General features: G+C 41.6%; 1 protein-coding gene across 1 annotated transcript in view; it reads left to right on the top strand.

Annotated features, from left to right (window-relative positions):
- Positions 1-22,386, top strand: part of CAGE1 (cancer antigen 1) — a 1,568,844-nt gene that overhangs the window by 304,264 nt on the left and 1,242,194 nt on the right. The window contains exon 4 of the mRNA XM_078688067.1: positions 12,349-12,878. Within this exon, the coding sequence (XP_078544193.1) occupies positions 12,349-12,878 (530 nt within the window). The remainder of the gene's footprint in view (positions 1-12,348; positions 12,879-22,386) is intronic.

Genomic DNA, 22,386 nt, shown 5'->3' with positions numbered 1-22,386 from the left:
ATACTGCAAGAGACACATCTACTGAAGAAGGAGTGTGAAGAAGCACTGAAGGAGCAAAGATGGGTCAGTAAATTTGCATGTTTGGACCAGATGTGTTATGTGAAGGGGTTAGCCATTTTGAATAAAACGTCTGCCCAGGCTACTTTGTGAGACAATATAGCTGATCATTGATAGCTAATATTCAGGTGCACAGTGTATGTTATGCCTTAGTAGGTTTCTATGACCCTCGAATATTAATGACCATGGTTCTCTTCAGGCTCTATATTGCCAATTCTTGGAACTAGCAGTACCGATAATGATAGAGGGGATTTTAATTTAATACATGATCCTGCACTTGATACATCCACCACATGGAAAATGGCTAACTCCCCAAGTATGTTAGCACAAGTTAGGTATATGATGAAGGGTCTATGCTTATGTGATTGGTGGAGACAGAGGGCCGGTAGGGATAAAAGTTTCACATTTCGCAATAAAAAAGATGGTAATTTCTCCAGAATTGATTTCTTTCTTAAATATACTAGAATGGTCAGTAGGGTGAAAGTGGTGAGTCACCTCCCTGAACATATGCCTGATCATTCAGCAGATAGGTTAGATCTGTACTTGGGCAAGAGCTGTGATCCTCCCAGATGGACCTTAAATAGGAGACTATTGCGTTAATAAAAGATAATCAGTCAGCTGAGACAAGATACAATGGCTTATTTCGAAACAAAAAGTGGATAGGCTTCCCCGCACATAATTTGGGATGCCTTCAAAGTTTTCATTAGAGGGAGGATCATAAGTATAGAGGCATGTAAATACATCAGGCACGATTCACAAAGGTAAAATTAGACGTTTGGTCTAAACTTAGACAAAACATCTAAGTTGGATTCATACACAATTTTAATCCTTGTGAGTACTTTAGGGAGTGCACGTGGCTATCACCTTCTGAACAGTAGGCGTAGGAATCAAGGAAGCAAAGCATCTTTAGAACAAGGAAAGACGTCCTACATGTCAGTCCATAGGAAATATTAGGAAAACTTTCTTCGATAATAAACGCTTGTTCATCACATATTAAATCCAATCTTCATTTATTTTTTATAGAATCTCATCAGTTTGTGTAGTGTTGTTCAGTCACACTATTTCAATGTTCATACATCACATTTCTGTTTTTCCATGACCCAATGCATTTTGGGACAAGCACTTCCTCAGGGGAAGATTCCTAGGATACAATAAATAAGTCTAAATACTACAGTGCAGGCAATTGATATATAGTCAAAAGAATTTCAGAGAAAGGAACCTAAGTAGAAAAAGAGGAATATTAATGCCTCAATGGGCATTATCAATGTACATCATTACAAAAGTCCTCAGATGAGTGACTACATTTAGCGGTGTCAAAGGCACTTGAGCGTGTACAACCGAAAATCGTTAAATAACAGTGAAAGTGATAAAATGCCAGAAAATGAGTGAACAAAGTAAATGCCCATTAATTAAATCTGGCAGTGACGAGTGACAGATTCCAACTGTGTCTTACAAGATAAAGTTAGTGCTGCCAAAGATTGCAATGTGAAAATATTGTGACGTTAATCAAAAACAAAATATGTGAACATTTTGTGACTACTTCAGTATAAACACGATATTTAAAATTTTGTCTCCAAGAAGTACAAAAATCTGAGTATAGTAAACGCGATGTTTCAGAGTAACTCGAAGATAGTCAGTGATTTTGAAGATAGTACCCCAGTGCTATGGCTTAATGCGAAAAGGTGAAAAGAATGAAAAAATATATATAATGAAATCATATAACCAGTAATTAAGAAGTTATCTAAATAACGTCAGTGCTATCATAGTGCGAGAAGGATTCATTAAACATGATAGTACGGATTAAAGATTATGGACCATCCTATTAGATTGAGGAAGTATCAGTGTGTGCAATTGAAGACGCCAATTCCACGTAGCTTTGAAAGTGAAGCCGTCAACGCGGAGAGTAAAAGAAAGGATAGAAATAGAAAAAGTCCTTTTGGAAAAGGGCCCCGGTAGCGATGAAGGTAAGCTCCATATTGTAAAGGATAAATAGTTTGACTCCTCTCTTCAAAGTCAAAATAGGTTCAGCTAACAAATGCTGAATCAAGATCAAAACATGTAAATATGAAATAAAAAGAAAAGGAGTGGAAATGAGCAAAAGCGCCATGTTATAAGGTGATATCTGATAATAACGAGACCATTCAATTCAAATATAAGTAAACAATGAGAAAATAGTCAAAAACTACAGTGTTACTGTAAACTCGGCTTAGTGAATATAACGGATCAATGAAAACTACACGCGTAGTTATTAGTTATATCTCAGAAGTTCCAGCATAACATCAAATAACTCATTCAAGGTTACAAGTAGCAGCTTTAGTCCAAACACTCGTTGAGTCCTTTTGGATTCACTGAGTCCAATCTTTTAACCTAGGGGTCTCTAACCTTTTCTGTACTGAGAGCAACTAATGTTATTGGTGTGGTATAATTTCAATTTTGTTGCATGTAAATTAATTCAACCAAGCAAAACCTTTTTAATTTTATAAGCTGAGCTGCACACGGGTGGGCTACTCGGAGGTAGCTACAGTAGCCCACAAGCTACTGGTTGGAAATCCCTGTTTTAATCCAATAAACCTCTCTTCGAAGAAGGTATTTTTGATTATTTCTGCCTTCTTTTATGGGTACAGTTTCAAAGATAAGACATCTAAGTTGGCTTATGTTATGATTGTGTGTACTGAAATGTACAGCAATGGTTGATTTAGAATTTCTTGTGCGAATATTACGTTTATGTAGGTCAACCTCACTTTAATTTTTCATTCAGTTTTTTTCACGTAAGCCAATCAGCATAGACATTTTAGTAGATACACTGCTTTGTGTTTTTGACTAGTGTGATCGTCTGATTTAGATAATAGTTCCTTCACATTTCTTGATCTTTGGTATGCAAAAAGAGGTTGATGATTAAAGATGCCTCTAAATTCTGCTTCTGTTTCCATCATTGGCCAATGCTTTAGGATTATGTTTTTTACTTTACAGCTCTTAGTGGAGTATTTGGATACAAGTCCTGTTCTTTCATATTTGTCCTTCGAGTTATCCATTTTCAGAAGTTTTTTCTGTCCTTCAATTCAGCTCTGTCTATTGCTGTTTATATGACTTTATTGGGCTATCCTCTTTTGCTAAATGTTTGCAGGATATCCCAATAAAGTCATACAAGCAGCAATAGACAGACTGAATTGAATTTTCTACCAAACAAGTGCTTTTATATGATAATACTGCAGTGCTGAGAAAACTTAATATTGAAATATTGGTGATCTCCCTTGAAGCCCAGTAGTGGCACCGTTTGGTGTTGACCCGCTGAGTAAAGAACTTGATCATCTCAATTCGTTTTGTGGGCAATATTTTTTTAAAGAACTCAAGAAAACAACGGAACCTAGGCTATTTCAATACTGTTTGTTGTATAATTGTGATGTGGTGTAATTTTTTGTATAAACAAAGTGATTAATTTGTCGCCTCTTATTTGTGTATATGTCTGTTAATATTCTTCCCGTATACTGATTTTTTTAATGATGTTTGGATAATTGAGTTTTAAAATGATTCACTTGAAGTACATAATGATCTAACAATAGGAACTATTTAAAAATGAAATAAATTGCCGTGGATCGTAACATGTGTGTGATCTCATGAGTGAATGATTTTACAAAAATATATCAGTATTGGCATTTGTGTTGTTGTTCTTATTGCTAGGGCCTACCCTTACTGATTATGGGCCAAACCGTGTGTAGTTCTATTAAGATATTTATAAAGGTATTAGCTTGCCGGCTTAGCCTGATTATTTGTAAGGGGATTACTCCCTGGCAGCATTGTTTTATTCTGAGCAGAGGAACTACGGATCACATGCGCAGGGATGTTATACTGTTTGATGCTGCTGCGATCGCTAGAGACCCTGTGGCGGTGATCCTGCTTGATGCCGAAAAAGCATTTGATACGATCTCAGAGATTAAATGTGAGCTGCCTTAGAATGTTTTGGTATAGGCAAGGGTTTTATTTACGCTATACGGGTAATGTATTTGGCCCCCGCTGCCCGACTTTTTTTGAATGGGGGCCATATAAAACTACTCTGGATCACAAGGGGAACAAGGCAGGGTTGTCCTTGTTTCCCAATGTTTGTTTGCATGCTACATGGTTCCTTCGATTTGGAAAAATGAAGCCAATATGAAAATTAAACCAATGTGTTTTCAAGGGCGTGACACCAAAATTCTGATGTATGCTGATGATATGGCGGTTGTAACACCTGAGCCCCAGGTATTGTTAGCAGAAATCGAGAAAGGAAGCAGGTCGTTTGGGTGAATTTCTGGGTATTCACTCAATCAGCAAAAAACGCATATAGTAATAAATATCAAGGTTTATCTGGAGGATCCTCGAGTGAAACAGTCCGCGACTAATCTAGGGATAAATATAACATCAGAGCTAAGGGAAATTGTGGAGCTAAACCTAGCCCTGGCCATCCGAAAAGGGAAGAAGGATTTTGATAGGATGAATAACCTACATCTGTCTATTGTTGGTCTGTGGAATATAGCTAAGATGATCTTTCTTCCTCTTTGGAGCAATACTGCTGAAAATTAAAAAACGCTGGTTTAAGGGGATTGAAGACGTGATAACAGGTTTATATGGGCATTTGGGAAGACAAGGAGAGCACTGAGATTTATGACACTTCCTAGGGAGAGAGGAGGATGGGCCATCCCGGACTTAAGGATGTACTATTGGGCTGCAGTTCTTCAGTATATGTGTGGTCTAGTGAGGGGAACTCTGTGAATCGATGGAATAGGAGGGGGTCACCTGACACTTATGAACTATTACTAGGAGATGAGGCTCAAAATTGGTACTTGAAATACAATGAACCCAGCTGCTATAAGAAATTCAGATTTACACTCTCTCACCTGCATTTACTGGGGATGGGTGGTTCTAAGGAAAGAAATAGGTCTTGGTAGGATGAATTTATATATATATATATATGAATTTATATACCTCGCTCTTCAGAAACCTAGAACTCCCTGAAATTTTCCATGATGTGGCTATGTCACGCCTAGGTGATTTAAGAGTCTGGACGATTGGGGAACTCATTGAGACAGATGGAATTAAGTCATTTGAGGAAGTTCAAATCAATAATGGAGTTGATCGGAAAGATTTTTTTCAAATATCTGCAAATACAGAGCTTTTGAGCTAAGAAGAAAGGGGGTTAAAATGCTTCTGTAAAGACTCTATTATGAAGGTGGTAAGGGATAATGAAGGATGCACTATCAGTCATATGTACGGGGGCTGATCCAATTGATGCAGGACAACCTTGAGAAGCAAGTTGAGAAATGGAAACAAAAACCAGGCACAAACTGCACCAGCTTTCTAGACTCATTGAAATTAGGCCAGTCTGTCCTGTGTTCGTCCAGGTTACGGGTGCAGCATTATAAAACAATCTTCCCGCTGTAATACACACTGGACAAGATTTCTCAATTGGGGGCCTAACTGGGGTTTGCTTTCCTCACTGCAGTAGTGCAGAAGCACATCTAATACATTTGTTTTCAACTTGTCCTCTGTTAGAAACCCTAAAGAAAGATTTAGTAAATGCATTGGATCAATCCCTGACAATAAAAGCAACACTAACACCAGAACTAATACTGCTGGGGGTCAGTAGCGAAGGAACGACAGGGACACATCAATACTTCTTGTTTTTGGCCATGGCAGTGGTTAGAATTTGTCTTTCTTCAGCTTGGATGGAACCTCTTGCCCCCACTTCACAATAATGGCTTGCTTGGCTTTTATCCATTTTTAATCTTGAAAAGGGGCTGTATGAAAGGAAGGGACAGAGGCCAAGAAAAATAGGAAGGTATATATGGGCTCTGATTTATTGCTGGAAAAAAGATCAAGCGATAGGCCAAGATTAATCATGAATTGTCTGTATTTTAAGTATGTTGTATGATATTAATTGTAGTTTTTAAATTGACGGCTTTCGGATCTCCATGCTCCCTCAATATTGTACTTATTATATTATTGGCTGAATTTCCTCATGTATTTATATTTGTATTTATCTATTTGATGGTGCTGAATAAAAAAAAAAGAAAGATGTGGATATAAAAAGATAGGGTCAGTTCATCAAGGACAGTGGCTTGATACCATGGGCAGATATATCTCAGATTACAGGACATAGGTTACGATCAATTGGCCAGCTGGGCATGAGGGTTGCGTCATGATGGTAGGAGGGATGTTGAGTGAGTGTAACTACTACAAGAGAGCTCTCCCATAAAGAAAAAGGTGGGCAAATGGTACTGCAAGGCAGTGATGGAGACTTCACCTTGCCAGAAGAGGTTTAGAGAAGGGACCTGCCATTGTGTTGGAGTTAACATATTTATGGCAAGTATCTATATTATGTTATGTTAATAGGAGCTTTTAAAGCGCACTGTCACCAAACGTTTCCTGGCGCTAATTATGTATGATGTTGTTGCGGTAGACCAGGTTAGCAGGCTTGTACGAATAGCCAAGTTTTCAAGGCCTTTCTAAAGCCCAATAAGTTGCCGCAGGTCTTATTGTGAGGGGGAGGGAATTCCAGAGCCTGGGTGCAAGGAATGAAAACCTGCGGCCTCCCTGCCTTTTCAACTTGATGTTGGGAGTGGTGAGGAAGTGAAGGTGGGCTGAACGTAGATTACGGGTAGGGACATGCTTTGTGATCAGACTACTAAGAAATTTTGGGCTGTTGCAGTGCAGTGCTTTGAAAACTGAGCAGCCAGTCTTGAAGGCAGCTCTTTGCGCTACGGGCAGCCAGTGGAGGTTTTGCAAAGAGGGCCTAGCCGATTGCCATCTCGGCTGTTTGTGAATTAACCTTGCCGCCTGGTTCTGGATCATTTGCAAACGGTTGAGCAAGGTCTGGGGTAGCCCAATGTAAAGGGAGTTAGAGAAGTCAAGGCGTGAGAGCAACAATGCAATCACTACCTGTACAAGGACTGCGTGAGATAGCAGATGGGAAATCTTCCTGATTTTGCGCAGTTGGAAGAGGCTGGCAGATATCACGGCCCCCACCTGTCCTCTAAGTGAGAGATCAGAGTCGATGACCACCCCTAAACTTTTCACTGAAAGGGAAGGGGTGGGGGAAGGTCCTAATTCGCTCGGCCAGAAGTGTGGTCCCCAATAAGCAACGCTGTTCCCAGGCAGCACCAATTCCGTCTTTCCCGGGTTGAGTTTTAAGTGATTGAGATTCATCCAGTGCTGGATATGGAGCATCACAGATTGGAATTCTGCAGCGGGGTTGGGGGAGTCCAAGGGGAAAACAATCTGAAGTTCATCAGCGTAATTAAAAAAGGTTATTCTCCTGGCTTTAAGTGAGTGAACCAGAGGCCGGATATAGAGGTTAAACAGCAGTGGGGAGAGGGACGAGCCCTGCGGAATCCCACATGAGGTGGGGTTCCGCAGTATGTCTACTTTACGTAAGTCTATGAAATCTGCATCTCTCAAGAAAAGTCACTGCACAGAATCTAGTGGACACCAGAAATTGAGGCTAGGAAAACAAGCGGTGAAATTGTGTCCTAAATGTGGTCTGGAGATGGATGTTTTGCACCTGTTTATGCAGTGTCCCGGTATTCAACTCTTCTGGCAAGGCTCTATCTGAGATGTTAGGTCGTGAAATAAAGGTAAGCACTGATGATTTTTAGTATTTTAGTGGCCAAAGGGGCAAGCGTCAAATTACCTAAGAAGCTGAAATTACTTTTTATTTGTACTGGTCTTTTTGGCAAGAATGGAGATACGCATGAAATGTGTATATTCTATTTCCCCAGAGCTTACTGAGTGGGCACTTTCAGGTATGCGAGTCAGTATGCTAGACTACGATTGCTCTATACCTAGCAAGGCAGAGTTGTGGGTGCCACTACAGAACTAGTGGAAGGATTAGCACTTTAGCAGGACCAGAAATAACTTGGAAGGTGTCCAACGATTAAGACTGATTACAACAAGGAGCTTAGGGGATAAAGAACAGGTCGTCCCCCTCTCACTCTAACATGTACAACACAAGACCTGCTCCTATGATGGGCTTGTTTCTCCACCGACGGTGCTGAGACAACGCTCTGCTATCCGTACGGTCCCGGCTGACAGATGCAGCACGAGGGTAAAAACCGATAACAAAGTGACATTGGCACATCAATTCATGAGGTATAGTTATGCCTTCTGAATGCCGAAAAACGGTATATGTGAAAATTGGTGCAGGGTGGAGTGACAGACCCAAGCCCTGAAGAAGTTGCCGCAAATTTTCACAGGGGCAACGAAACATGTTGGCTTTTTTAATAGGGCAGACACACAGCACAGAATAAACTACATTTGGCCAGTGTGTTCTAGCCCGGTTTTAGATTTACAGGATCAGCGTGCCATCTGGTTTGACACGCAGTTCCTCACTTTGGGTCCAGACCTGCAGTACACTGACTTTGGTGCACAGGCAGGCACTGTCTCCCCAGCACCTTTATACTTTTCTTCTTCTTTCTACACTATCACTTTTTTGGTTGGAGTGGTGGACGCTGATGATGAGAACCTAGGCGGCAGGCGAGTACCATCCTGCTAGCCTCCATGGTGTTACTCCCGTGAGGCTCCTCCACTTCCTTTCCTCACTTTTCTTCATTTTGTTTCCTCTCTCCATACACTCCAGATAGTTCTTGGGGGAGGGAGAGTGAGAAAAGAGGCACAGAGACAACAGCACACCCTTTTTCCTTTTAAATTATTTTAAAATAAAGGGTGACCTTGATCTAGAAAAAGATGGCTAGATTGCATAGCCGCTATTCCAACTAAATAATACTTATTGGTTGGCCAGGATCAGGAGAAACAAGCCCATCATAGGAGCAGGTCTGTGTTGTACATGCCCAAGATTAAGACCTGTGATCCAAACTTGGGATTTACCAGGGCCAGTAACAATCAAAGAACCTGATGTGGAAAAGGTCTCGCTTAGGATGGGGTGCATAGGTAAGGAGACCGCGATTCTAACCACCCATCTCCTAGGGGACTCCTGCCTGCTTCATAATGAGGACACAAATAAAATCTCACTACTAATTGCTTTCGCATTGCAATGAGCAGAGGAGCCTGTAGAATCTATGTTTGTGTGCTTGGCTTTTAAAAGTCCTCTTAAAAGGTTGTCTCTGAATAGGTTCAGTTGGAAACTTTACAGCATAACTGACTTCATGACAATCTGCGGCTTCATGAGAACAATAGGATGACCTACTACCTCCAGCAGACTTTGTCTGAGACTCAACAATTTCTTTGACATGCTTTCCAGTGTTTTACACAGTTACACCCATAGATAAATGTACTGCACATTGTGCGAAATCATTTAAAACATTTCTCAAGTTCCCTTTAAATATTTCTTCAGTAGCATTAATATAGCTTTCTGTATCATCTTGTACTACTGAATGTTACGGGACACTCATTATGTTGCAGAATGCTACCAAATACATGTACATATACAATGTGCATGTGGATTTGTGAACAAACAATACAGCTAATTGAATGATTTGAAAGGTGCTTCCCTTCGGTCCATGTAAAGCATACATAGAAAGCATCACCAAGAGTCAGGCTCTTTGAGGTAAGTTGCAAAAGAAAAAGGAGCTGTTGTTGCTTGAGAAAAGAACTTCCAGCTCATGTGAGGAAGCAAGTAGTCGGCTTGTGGGGAAACAAGCATTGGGTGGCCCCTGCAAACCTTAACTCAAACTCAAAAAGAGTTGCACGGCATTGGGGGAGAAACCCAGGTGAGCGCCGCAGTGAAAATGTGAGCAACCAGACAAAAACTCTATAAAACAAATTAATTATTAAAGAAACAAGACCTACCAATAACTAAAACCATTGTCAATAACCTACATATAGAAACACACATTTAAATATGTGTAAATTACACTTATCTAACTGCTAATTGCATCAAGAAAGAGGCAGGAATATTTGTGCCCTGCCATTATGTACTTATCTAATGAGACCACTGTGGGAATATGTTTAAGTTCAGTCTTCGAAGCTTCTGTGAGATGACTTTTTTCTATAACTGTTTCCTGATCTATTTTTATTGTTCAACTTCTGGCTGCTAAGTGATTAAGAGTATACCACTTTTCCCATATTTAAGAAAGGTGATCGCAATGACCCAGCTTGCTACCGACCCATTTCATTGTTGGACTCCCAAGGAAAGGTCGCCAGGCGTGTGGTCTTAAAAAGATTGCAGACGTAGGCTGAGGATACAGGTATCATTTCAGATTTACAGTACGGATTTTGCACTGGTCTAGTCACAATCGAACAAAGCCTGAACCTGAGCCTCATTATAGGAAAATATGTCCAAGCCAAAAAAGGGAGTCTGTATATGTGTTTTGCTGATTTGAGCTCAGCGCTTGATTGTGTCAATCACTCAAAGCTTTGGAAAATTCTAGAGGAAATGGGGGTGGAAGGTCAATTAGTTAATTTATTAAAACAATCCTATCTAGAGACCCGGACTACGGTTCGTTGCGGCAGAACGGGTGAGCTTAGTTATAGTTTTCCCATTGGAAAGGGGGTAAGGCAAGGGTGTGTGCTCACACCATTCCTTTTTACCCTCTATATAAACAGCTTGGGAGACTTTTTAGTACGGGAATGTCAAGACCTGCCCAGCATTGGCAACAGGGCAATTGGCGTATTATTATACGCCGATGATGCGGTCCTGTTAGCCCGCACCCCGAACGGTCTGCAAAAAATAGTGATGAGTTTCGTATCTTATATGTCAAGCCTGGACCTTAAAGTTAAGATCTCAAAAACATTTGTCATGAAATGTAGCAAGCCCAGTGTAAAGTGCCGCAATATTTTCATAAATAGCAGGAAACTTGATTTTGTAGATTATTTTTCATATCTGGGGGTTGTTATTGACAATAGGGGTTTGTGGGCAAAAGCTGCCAGTTGCAGAAAATTACTCTTTGCTAAAGCTACAGGAGCTCTGATTAATTTTGCAAGGAGGTTGGGCAAGTGCCCTATTTATGACCTCCTGGTAATATATAAAGCCAAATGTATCTCTGTTGCCTTGTATGGGGCTGGTATCTGGGGCCATTTAAATGTTGAGCCACTCCAACAAGTTGAAAATAGTTTTCTGAGATAACTCTTGGCTGTCCCTGATAGCACAGCTACTTACATCTGCCATGCCGAACTGGCCTGCCATACCTGTATGACCTTATTAAAATCCAGCCGATTTTAATATGGCATAAGGTCTGGACAGGTGTGTCTACAGGCCTAAATCGGGAAGTGATTTTAGATTGTTTGAAACTGCAGCACGTAAATTACATCCACTGGCTCGCATATATTTAAAAACATTTGGGTGACCTTGACCACATTGAGTTGTTTGACAATCCTGACTCCATTCTTCATATCTCGGGGAAGGACCTAAAAACCTTACGTTTAAATCATCTGGAGACGATCAGGCTGTCTTCTAACATTATGAAACAGACAGTCAGAGCCAATCAATTACTCTTGATTCAAACAGAGATACAACCGTATTTATTATGTACCCCAAGTAATTATGATAGGTTCTTACTGACGCACCTACGCTTAGGCAACTTTCACAACATGGTTACATTTCCTCAATTAAACGACTGGTCACGTTCTCCCTGCCCCTGTCCTTGTGGCAATGTATCTAATCAGTCGACAATCCACATTATGCTTTTTTGTAAATTTTATACTGTACTTAGGTGAAGGTGGATTGTCCCTTATTTGAAGATGCTAGGCTTGAGGCAATGTCGACCCACATTTATAAGGCTTTAATCTCTAGCTGATGAAAATGTCACTAGTCACATTGCAATATATCTGAAAGGGGTGGTCAGAGCAAGGTAATCGATGCAACGTCCAAATCTTGTTGAAACTAACTGATTCACATGATAATTTTGTTACTACCTGAGCATGCGGCTAACACTTTAAAATCTGTCTGTTATTTCATATCTATGATAATTGTAATGGATTTTAATCAGTTTTTAGCTTGATAAACCTTTAACTTATGAATGCTTATTTTTAAATGTTGAATGATCCTCTTGGGCTTTTATGATTTAATACTTGAATCGAATAAAGCAAATATTTATTGATTGATTAAAGACGGAACGTTGTTGCATAATAGAAGTTCCCAATCTTTACATAAAATTAATCCTTCATTTCTTTATCTCTTTTTTTTATTTTACAGTCATAACATATTGTTTGCAATCAAATATGAAATACCTGTATTAATATGTATAATAAGGCTATTATTTGATGCATTTGTTAAGATTTCCTTTTGATCTCCTGTTGTACACTAGTCATACAGAGTTTAACAAAACAATCTAAACAAGAAAACAATTTATGTTTCTTAATTAGATGCAGATTTTGAAAATCATTTCCCAAAATGCAAGTTCATTTTAAGTAAAAGTGATGCGGATCCAATTAGTAATGAGTCTGGTTATGGATACGACTGGAAGGAATCTTTTAAAAAACAAAGATTAATATTGCAGCGCAATAGCTTTCAAGAACTGTCTACCATTGGAGCGACACCACCAGAAAGCATTATCTCCTACCAGGCAAAGAGGGACCATTTAACAGATCTGGAGGGAGCAGAGGGTGGAACAGAAGAAACGTTCCAGCTAAACACTGGTATCCAAGTGACCCCTGATGACCAGATTCTAAACTGTGATGCAGGAATTTTGGCAATCATGCAAGAGCCATTACTAGACTGCATTGTGAGAGAATCAGCCAACAAAGAGATATCCACTTTTCTCACTAAATCCAGTGACTCATTAATTAGCGAGCCTATAGAAAACAAAATTAAATTTGCTGATTTTGTGACATCCTCTACGGACAAGGACCGCATTGACAAAATGGATCAAGAGCACTTTGTTCAAGAACAAGAGGTGAGGTTTTAATCGTGTATATATGGAGACCTTGGACGGGAGGGCCTTGGTAGTTCCTCTGTGTAAACTTCGAGCTGCTCCCTGCAATACGTCATGTCTGCCAGCCAAGGTTTTATATGTGGTGTGTATTTGCTTCCCAACCTGATAGCACCCCTCCTTTTGGTCAGCAATAAGGCTATGGCTAATAGTTTTCATCTGGAGGGCTGTTTTATTTTATGTAGGCCTAGAAGGCAGACTTGTGGAGTGTTGGGAATTGGCTCAATTAGCATTGCTCCTATAGCATTTATTACTTCCTGCCAGCATCTTTGCACTTGTGGGCATGCCCAGGCTGCATGCAAGAAGTCTGTATGTGTGGCATTACAGCGCAAGCATCTATCAGTGTCGGGGAGACCACATTTATATAGTTGTACTGGAGTGTCGTATGTCTGTTGCATAAATTTAAAATGGATGTCCCAAAGGTTACAATTTGGTGTAAGTGCTTTCAAGAGTGCACAGCAATAGTCCCAGTTTTCTTTCGTCTGTGGAGTGCCTAGCACATAGTTCCATTTTTCCAGAGTGTGTTCATTTTGCCTATGTTGCTCTTGCTGGGCTGCATTATAAAGCTTGGTAATGAGACGTTGGTGCCTAGGAGATGCGAGCAGTAGTCATGCAGATGTATCCAGTAATGTAATGTGGAGGTAGTACAGTTGTAAATCTGGGGCCCGAACCCACCATGCGTGTAAGGTTGAGTGAGTTCCTTCCACCACACTCTAGGTTGTTTGCCCGCCCAAGTAAGTGTGGTCAGACAGGAGTGCAGTTTTGTGAACTGTTGTGTGAGGACAATGGGTTTGTTCACGAAGAGGTAAAGAATGCATGGTGGGACCACCATTTTTTGGATCGCAATTCAATCAGCTAATGATAATGGGCAGACGGATCTACCTGGCTTTATAATTTCGTGAGGGACGTGCCATAATTTTCCCTTACTACCAATTCAGGGTTGCGATGTATCCAAACACCTAAGTATTTGACTCGCTCTGTTCGCCATTGTAGAGGAAAATTCAATGGGATTTGTTTAATAGATGGTGTCAGTGGGATTACTACTGACTTAGCCCAGTTTATACTCAGTCTGGAGTAATATTCAAATCGTGTATAGTCTCGTATTAGTGGATTTAGATTGTCTTCCGGTGGCGGGTGTTTAATACCATATCATCTGCAAAAAGAGATATGCTGATGGGTTGCAAGCGGAACTGTAGTGCTGAAATTGCATGTTTTATCTAATCTTGCGTGCCAGTGGTTCAAGTGCTAGTGTAAACAGTAGGGGTGAAAGTGGGCATCCCTGTCATGTTCCTCAGTGTAGATATAAGGGGGCGGCCGTAATGCCGTTAATCCGGAGCCTTGTACATAGTTCTGTGTACAGCAAGTTAATCCAATGTAGGAACAGTTGTGGGAATCCCATTCTTCGGAGAACAGAGAACATAAATGACCACTCCACTGAGTGAAATGCCCTGGCTGCATGCAAGAGGGCTGCAGCTGCAGGCAGGTCTGGCTGTAGTTGGTGGAACATTGCAAATATATTCTGCATTAGGGGTTGTAATTGCGTGGCTATTATTTTGGCTAGGATTTTAGCGTCTGAGTTTATAAGAGATAAGGGTCGGTACGAAGCTCAATGGGCCAGGGTTTTCTCCTGTGTGAGTAGTGTGATTAATAAGGCTTCTCTTGGTGAAGGGGGAAATTCTGTTGTCATATGCCTCCGAATACATAGCTAGGAGATGGTGGGTCAGTAGATCACTAAATTAATTTCTCAGGAAGACCGTCTGTTCCCCGAGCTTTATTATTGGGAAGGGATCTGATTTCCTCTTTTATCTCGTCTTTGTTAATCGGCTGCATAAAGTATTCTCAGTGCGCATCCGAGAACCAGGCTAAAGCTATGTTATCCAGGTATTCGTTTATATCTTCGTCTGAAATGGATAGGTGTGTGGAGAACATCTGCGCATAATAATCAGAAAAGCTGTCTATGATAGAAGGTGTGTCATAGTGTGGGGTGCCTCGTGCGTCCATAATCTGAGCTATGTGTGAGGAGGTGCGTGAGTTTTGTATCCTGCCTGCAATTGTGGGGCCCGGGCGTCTTCCCTCTCCGTAGTTCTGTGCCGTATGTCTAGATGAAAGGTATTTCACCTCACTATCACCGAACACCTGATATGTAGTCATTTTATTCCTGATCTCAGCGATTAGTGTAGAGTTCAGGGTTCGCATGTACTGTTTTTCTAGTGAATGTTTTTCCTTTTCTACTTTAGTTAGCTGCTGTTGTATGTCCCTTAAAACCCCAGTGTGTCTACCTACACAGAATCCCCGAATTGTCACTTTAAATGCCTTCAACAGTGTTTTCGGGCACTAGTGACTGACCCCATATTGTGCTCAAAGTAGTCTGTTATAGCTGGTCTTAAGCGGTTGTATGTCGTTTCAGTGCATTCCGTTGCAACGCATGCCTTTACCACACATGCGTTACAACAGAATGCGTTTTCCACGCATAACCTTTACCACGAATATTCCTTTACCACGCATAGATTTACAACGATTTTTGTTGTAAATTTATGCATGGTGAGGGCATACTCTTGTTAAAGGTTATACCCCTCCCATTACATGACCCCCAGCCCCCACTCCTTATAATTACCCCTGCCCTTAAACCTTAATTTTTCTTTTTTTTTTAACTAAATTTCCCCTTACCTTTTTAAGTCATCTCCTCTCCATCTTCCTTGGTGACGTCGGTCGTACGCAGGGCCGGACTGAGAACCAAAGCCGGCCCTGGCAAAGTGCTCGGCCGGCCCCATGGGGGTCGACCGAGCTCTTTGCCGGGGCCGGTTTTCGGCCGATTTTGTTACAGGGACGATTTTGCAGCTATGCTGCAAAAACGGCCCTGTAACAAAAACGGCTCCCAGGGCCCAAAACCGTCCCCCACCCTTGCAGCGCACCGGGGGATTGCCCGGTGCCCGCAACGGCCAGTCCGGGCCTGGTCGTACGTCATAAAGAGGAAGCAGAAGTTTCTTTAAGTTTCCTCTCTAACGATGATGATTGCTTCAGCCTCGGCACTTCAGGTTATTTTTTATTTTGGGGGGAGACCTCCCCAACCCCCCTTTTTAATCCCCCTTTTTTTTGCATTTACCACACATGCCTTTACTACGTATCTCGTAGTATAGGTATTTGTCGTAAAGGCTGTCGTTGTGACCATGCATGTGTTGTAATGCATGCGTGGTAAAGGTTTTCGTGGAAACAGCTGCCTTGTAGTGACCGTTTCCCGTCTTAAGCCTGTTCTAAAAACTTGGTCTAGCAGTGCAGTCGTTGGAAAATGCCACATAAATTGCCTGGGAGTATGTGCAGGGAGTGCCAATACCAATCGGACAGGTGCATGATCGGATAATGTCTTAGGCATGTGGTCTACTGAGCTTGTCTATGTGCCAGCTCCTCACTTTGCTATCCAATAGTCTATTCGTGACCATGTATTATATGTAGTGGAAGTGCAAGTTCCCTCCCTAAGCCTTGGATTCCGTAGTCGCAATATATCTACCATCCCTCATTCCTCCATTCCATCTCTGAGTACCCTGGCTGCCTGTTTACCATATTTGTCATTACTTGTTGACCTGTCTATTGTTGGAGTTAAGCATGTATTAAAATCTCCACCCCATACTATTTCTGCTGGCTCTAGAGCCTGTAGCTTCGTCCATATTTGTGCGAAAAAAGCAGAGTCATCAATATTATGGCTGTATGTATTGACTAGGGTCAGCATTGTACTGCCAAAATTTACCTGGATTATAATGTATTGGTCTTGAGAGTCTGCAAGTGTGTGCAGTTAGGTGAACGGGATGCCTCACTTGACTAGTATAAGCACTCCGCGAGCGTACGTGGAGTAGGAGGACACAATTTGGAAGAATGATTGGATATTTAGTGGAACCAACTGAGAGGAATCAACCTTCAATCCGAGATAGTGGACGTCATTTTGGCTCTCTGCTGGCCTTCCACCAAGTGTCTAAAGTCTGGTCATTAGACTAAATATTCCACCTGATGTCAGAAGAAATAAGTTGATCTCCTACAGACACTACTGATGTTCTTTTGTTTGTACTAGTTTTTGCCTAGCTCTCCTGTGGGTACAGTTAAACATTACTTATTGGTTATTTCATCCCTTTTTACCTAATGCCCTCATTATTCAATCACCCATTGTGATGCATTTATTATAAAGTCTTTCACATATTTTCCTCTCTGCTTCATTAGCCCGGTAGGCCGCAGTGCATCAGTAAAAAAGGAAAGGCAGCCCAGAAATATACCTTATCATGAAAGATTGTTCTCTGCATCGACCTTGTGATGTATTGGCCAAAAAAGGACCTTCTTGAGGTCCTTAGAACTCATTCCACCAGGGCAAAAAGTGCCACTTCAGCCCTAACTTGGGATGTTCTAATCTTGGATATATGCCTGCCAGCTACATTGGTATCTCTTCGTATTTTAACCAGGCACTGCTGCATCAATTCTCAAGTCTGCAGTGAGGCTTGTTTTTCCCACTTGGTCCTGCAGGAAATCCTGATGATAGTCCACTCCTAAGCCCCACCTCCTTGCAGGCGGCATTGATTAGGTACTGGTTTAGTAAGTGAGGAATTAGCAGTTAGAAGTGCCCATCAGAAGAATAAGTTACTTATCTTCTGTATCGCTTTTTCTGGCGGATACTCTATATAAACACAGATTCCTTACCAGCTAACCACATCCCTGCTCTGTGGTGTGGACTCTCAGGAGTAGTAATGTCCCAGATTAGTTTCTGCTCACTGTCACTACAAGTTCAGTCTTGTCAACCACGCTTTGTGTCTGAGTTTGTGGTAAAAATAGGAGACAGACAATATCATCGCCTGAGCTGGACCCTCTATGCTGCTCCATGTCCTCTTGTCTAGAAGTGAGACAGAGCCATGACCAAGGCTTAATAATACATACTGCTGCACCACAGCTATTACTAGAGTTTCTGGATCCAGTCTGGTGCCTTGGATATGCAAGATAAGAGATCTGAGGTGAGATAGAGTATTCCATAGATACCAGACAGCGGAGGACTGATCCACCGTACCACCAGTACATTCCTGTTTTTTTTCACTGAACAAAGTGCCCCCCTCCCTGGGTTAAATGTCCAATAACCCACTATTTTGGAGAATACAACCAATGGAGAGATAACAATCCATAGTACATCCCTTATTACACAAATTAATTTGTGAGTCCGAAACATTGAAGTTTTGCTCGTCTTGAAATTATGAAGATATTGTCCTACCAATTCACATCATAGAATACAGCTGAGGTAGAATATTCTGAAGTAAGGGCCAGATGTACGACCCTAAATTGAATGCGCAAATGGTTTTGTGACCCGTTTGGGCATGCAAAATGGCCCAGGGCCATGTACAATTCCTAAATAGTGAGTCACAATTAATTTGCGACTCGCTATTTAGGAATTGCGATTCGCTATTAGGAAGGGGCGTTACCTTCCTAATAGCGTCCGAAAAGCAATGTATGAATGTTTTGTGACTGTAATTGCGGTCACAAAACACTCGCAAATTACCACCCTCTTGAGGTGGTAATGCAGTCGCAATTTGGAAGGGGTCCCCAAGGGACCCCTTCCACTTTATGACTGTCTCTTAAAATATCTTTTAAGGGCAGGCAGTGGTCCCAGGGAAACTTTTTGTTTCATTTTTTTTAATGCATCCCCTTTAAAAGCAGTCCCAGACATGGTGGTCTGCTGAGCCTAGCAGTCCACCATCCCTGGGAGGGCCTGTCATTCCCAATGGGCTCGCAAATTGCGATAGGCTCATTATTAATAATGAGCCTCGCAATTTGCGACCCCATTGGGTATCGCAAACAGTGTTAAACACACTGTTGTACGTGCCAAATAGCGCCTTGCAAATTGCGAGTTGCAAATGAGTCACAATTTTCGAGGCACTGTTTTGCAGGTCGTACATCTGGCCCCAAGTGTGTTAACAAAGGTATGTGCTTATTCATCTCCGTATCAAAAGTTAATCCAGTGAGAAAAAATAGCTAGTTATTTAGTGTCGGTGTAAATAATGTAACAGTGCTGAGATGGGATGCAAACTGGTATCCACTGAGTTGCAGGGAGCATGGCATTAGTGAGAGACAGGTAATGGCCCGTCGATGTTTTGGTGATGGAGATAGGAGAATTTGCCACTTGTTCAGTTTTGATGTGGTATCCTGGACTAAAGAAGCCAGACAATGGAATAAGATATTCTCAAAACAGAGCTCTTCTTACATGTTAGGACCGGTTACAATACCTAGTGTAACATAGATTTCTCTTATATGCACAACCATAGCCTACAAAACAAGAGGGCTGAAATAAATAAGTAGATTAGTTTATTTAGCGCTGTCATTTTTTTTATTACCTTTTTAAAAAAAAAATAAAGTACAAATAAATAAGGACAACCAATTATTTTAGAGGTTTCTGCCCTCGCAATAGATAAGAATACATATGAGGTGTTGTAGACCATTGATGCTTTTGTGGCAATATCAGGCTACAAAGTGAAATGGGGAAAGAGTGATGCCTTACCGCTGTTGCGGATCACCACCTGCACCGCCATAACTGGTTACCCATTCCAGTGGAAGAACTTCCCCTTCAGGTATCTGGGCATTCTAGTAAACAGGGGCGTGGAGCCTATGGTGGTGGATAACCTAGACCCATTAATGGAGCAAATGCGTTTGAACTTCGCGAAGAGGTCTCACCTGAGTCGCTCTCATTGAGGTCTGACCCATGTGGTTAAAATGGATACTCTTCCCCGAATCACATATGTATTAGGCATGCTTCCCCAAGTATTACCCCTCTTGACTCTCCATCAGATAGATAATGGCAATTCAGAAGCTTATCACCCACAGACCACCAGGGGTACCAGGCCTGCCTTCTGTGGAACATTACTGCTTAGCCCTACATTTGGCACAAATGGGGTACATCCATACCCGGATCCCTCCATTATGGGTCGTGATTGCATGCAGAATCCAGGAGGCAGCTTTTGGATTACAGACCCTCTATCTTCCTATTCCCGCCACCGCTGACAAACCAATCCCATTCTGAAAGCCATGTATGCTGCCTGGATGCGGGCTCACACATCAGTGAACTCACATCTTCATGACAGGGCTCCCATTTGGAATAATACTGGCATTCGCACAGGTGGGGACATGCTTGATTTGGGCCCTTGGCACAGAGCTGGGATTCTGGATCTTACACACCTGATCTCTGGTGGTGAGCTCAAGTCCTTTGAGATGCTATGGGAAGAATTTGACTAGTCGCTTACCCAAATGGCTATATACACATTTAGGTAATTGTCTGCTGAGAAGAATGCGCACCCAACCCAAGACCATCTCCTGCTCCCCAGTACTCCCGTACCTCAATACTTGGGGTCAGTTTAAAGGCGTGATGTTTGGATTGTGCAACCTCCTGATTTGCTATCTTTACAACCAACCAAAATTGGCAAGCCTCGGGACAACTTGCCAGCCTCACCTACAGATGGAATATAATGAGGTAGAGTGGACTGAACATTTGGGGCCCTACAATGAGTAGTCCGTGACAAGTAGATGAAGCTCAGTCTTTTTAAAATCCTTTTTTTAAATCCTTCTGGGCTGGCACTGGACCCCGGCATGGCTTAAGGCTGCAGGGTTGCTCCCTCACTCTGCCTGTTGGTGATGTGATCTTGCACCATGTGATAATGTTCATTTCTTACTGGACTGTCCCACTATACTTACCTTTGGACGGCAGTAGGGTACAGGATTCTATGGATTTACCTACACCACTTTCACAACACCTAGTTCACCTTCATGATTTATCAGACATTCCAAAGCTGACCCACCATGCTCGTCGCTTGCTTGTCACTGCCCTTAAAGTTGCCAACATTTTTATTTTATGGCTTTGGCGTTCTTCACAATTGTTGTTACATGATGAATAGCTCATGGAGATTTATAAGACGGCGTCCTATGAAAAGTTCATTTACAACTAAATGGATAGAGCAGATATTTTTCTTGTCATATGCTACCCATTTTTACAGGTTACCCCACCCCTATAATTTGCATTATTTTACACTGATTCTGAAGTCTTCCTCATCACTATTAGTGTGTCACCTTTCTCCACCAACCTGTATTATTATACTTGGACTTTGCCTAACTGATTTATCCTCTCTGTTTACTCTCTTTTCCTCCCTTCTTCTTATCTCTCTCTTCTTCTTCCTTTCCTCTTCTTAGTTTCTTCCTTCTATAGCTTATTCTCTCTCACCCCTTTCTCACTTTTTCCATCTTTTGTTAAATATTGTATATAAATATTTGCTATTGGTGCATGTATCACAGTTAACATCAGTAACTCAATATGGGAATAAGCTGTGCTTGCATGTCAATGTATGTGTTGTTATTGCTCAATTCTTAGTTTTTGCCAATAAAATATTTGCTACATGACAAAAAATAAAAGAATACATAGGAAAACACACAATGTTAGCAGTGTGGTACATTGGTAATAACCATTCCATGCTCATACCTTTCATGAAAGTTCAGACTCATTAACCATCAAGGAGAATAGAAAGGACATGAAAGAACATAAAGAAACATTCTGCTCCATTTGTCCACCCAGGGGTCAGTTTAGAGAAGCATTAAAATATGAACTTGTAGTAATCCTCATGTAAGACAGCATAAGTAAACAAGAAGTAGTAGATAGGCAATGAAATAACTGCATTAGGGTGGAAGAGCTCCCTGTATATCCATCCTTGTGTCCGACAGGTCTGGAAAAGCACAGGGACTGAGCCAGCTTTGGGTTCTCAAAGGTCCTTGATAAAATCTCTGCATGTTTCTCAGAATTAATCTAGGTGGTCATTCAGGCTGGCGCAAATGCAATAGTAGGAGGCCAAAGAGTGCCAAAGACTCAAGATACAAAGTTTGGCCAGGGCAGAAGCGAGATAACATGATAGTTGGTTCATGATGTATGAACATTGGTCAAAATCATGGAAAAGGAATGCTTGTGCCTTCAGATGGCTTGTCAGCATCTATTTAATTGAGGCCCAGTAAGGAGGGTGTGAAGAATGTCCCCGTCAAGTGATCTGTATCTCCAGTATAATGCCGAGTGGAGTAGTAAGGACTTGCAGAGTCTTTGGGGTGTTTGAAGCCACCTGTGCAGTACTTTCAAAAAAGTAAACTTCAGACAGGGTGACCTAAGAAGTTTGTTGTAGTTGTTTAAAAGGTTAGCAGAGTACATGACCTGTAGTCTATCTGACCACCAGTCTTGCAGATGCTGTGAGACTGGGACAGAGTTTTGATGGTCTATCAGAATCTGGTAGAGGTCTCAGACAACCCCTTTAAACGGGAGCCATTTCCTCACGTAATCTAAAATTAGTGAGGGCTGTCCATGTATTGGGGGTGAACCCAGCCCCTTTCTCAAGCAATTTGAGAGGCATTGGTAATCCCAGAAATGGTGTGGCCACAGGCCAAATTGAGATTGGGCTTCTGTGAAGGGTTTATACTCCTGGCTTTTGAG

This window comes from Lissotriton helveticus, chromosome 4_1 (genome assembly GCF_964261635.1).
Source record: "Lissotriton helveticus chromosome 4_1, aLisHel1.1, whole genome shotgun sequence".
In the NCBI taxonomy this organism is placed as follows: domain Eukaryota; kingdom Metazoa; phylum Chordata; class Amphibia; order Caudata; family Salamandridae; genus Lissotriton; species Lissotriton helveticus.
This window is presented reverse-complemented; position numbering and strand designations above follow the sequence as displayed.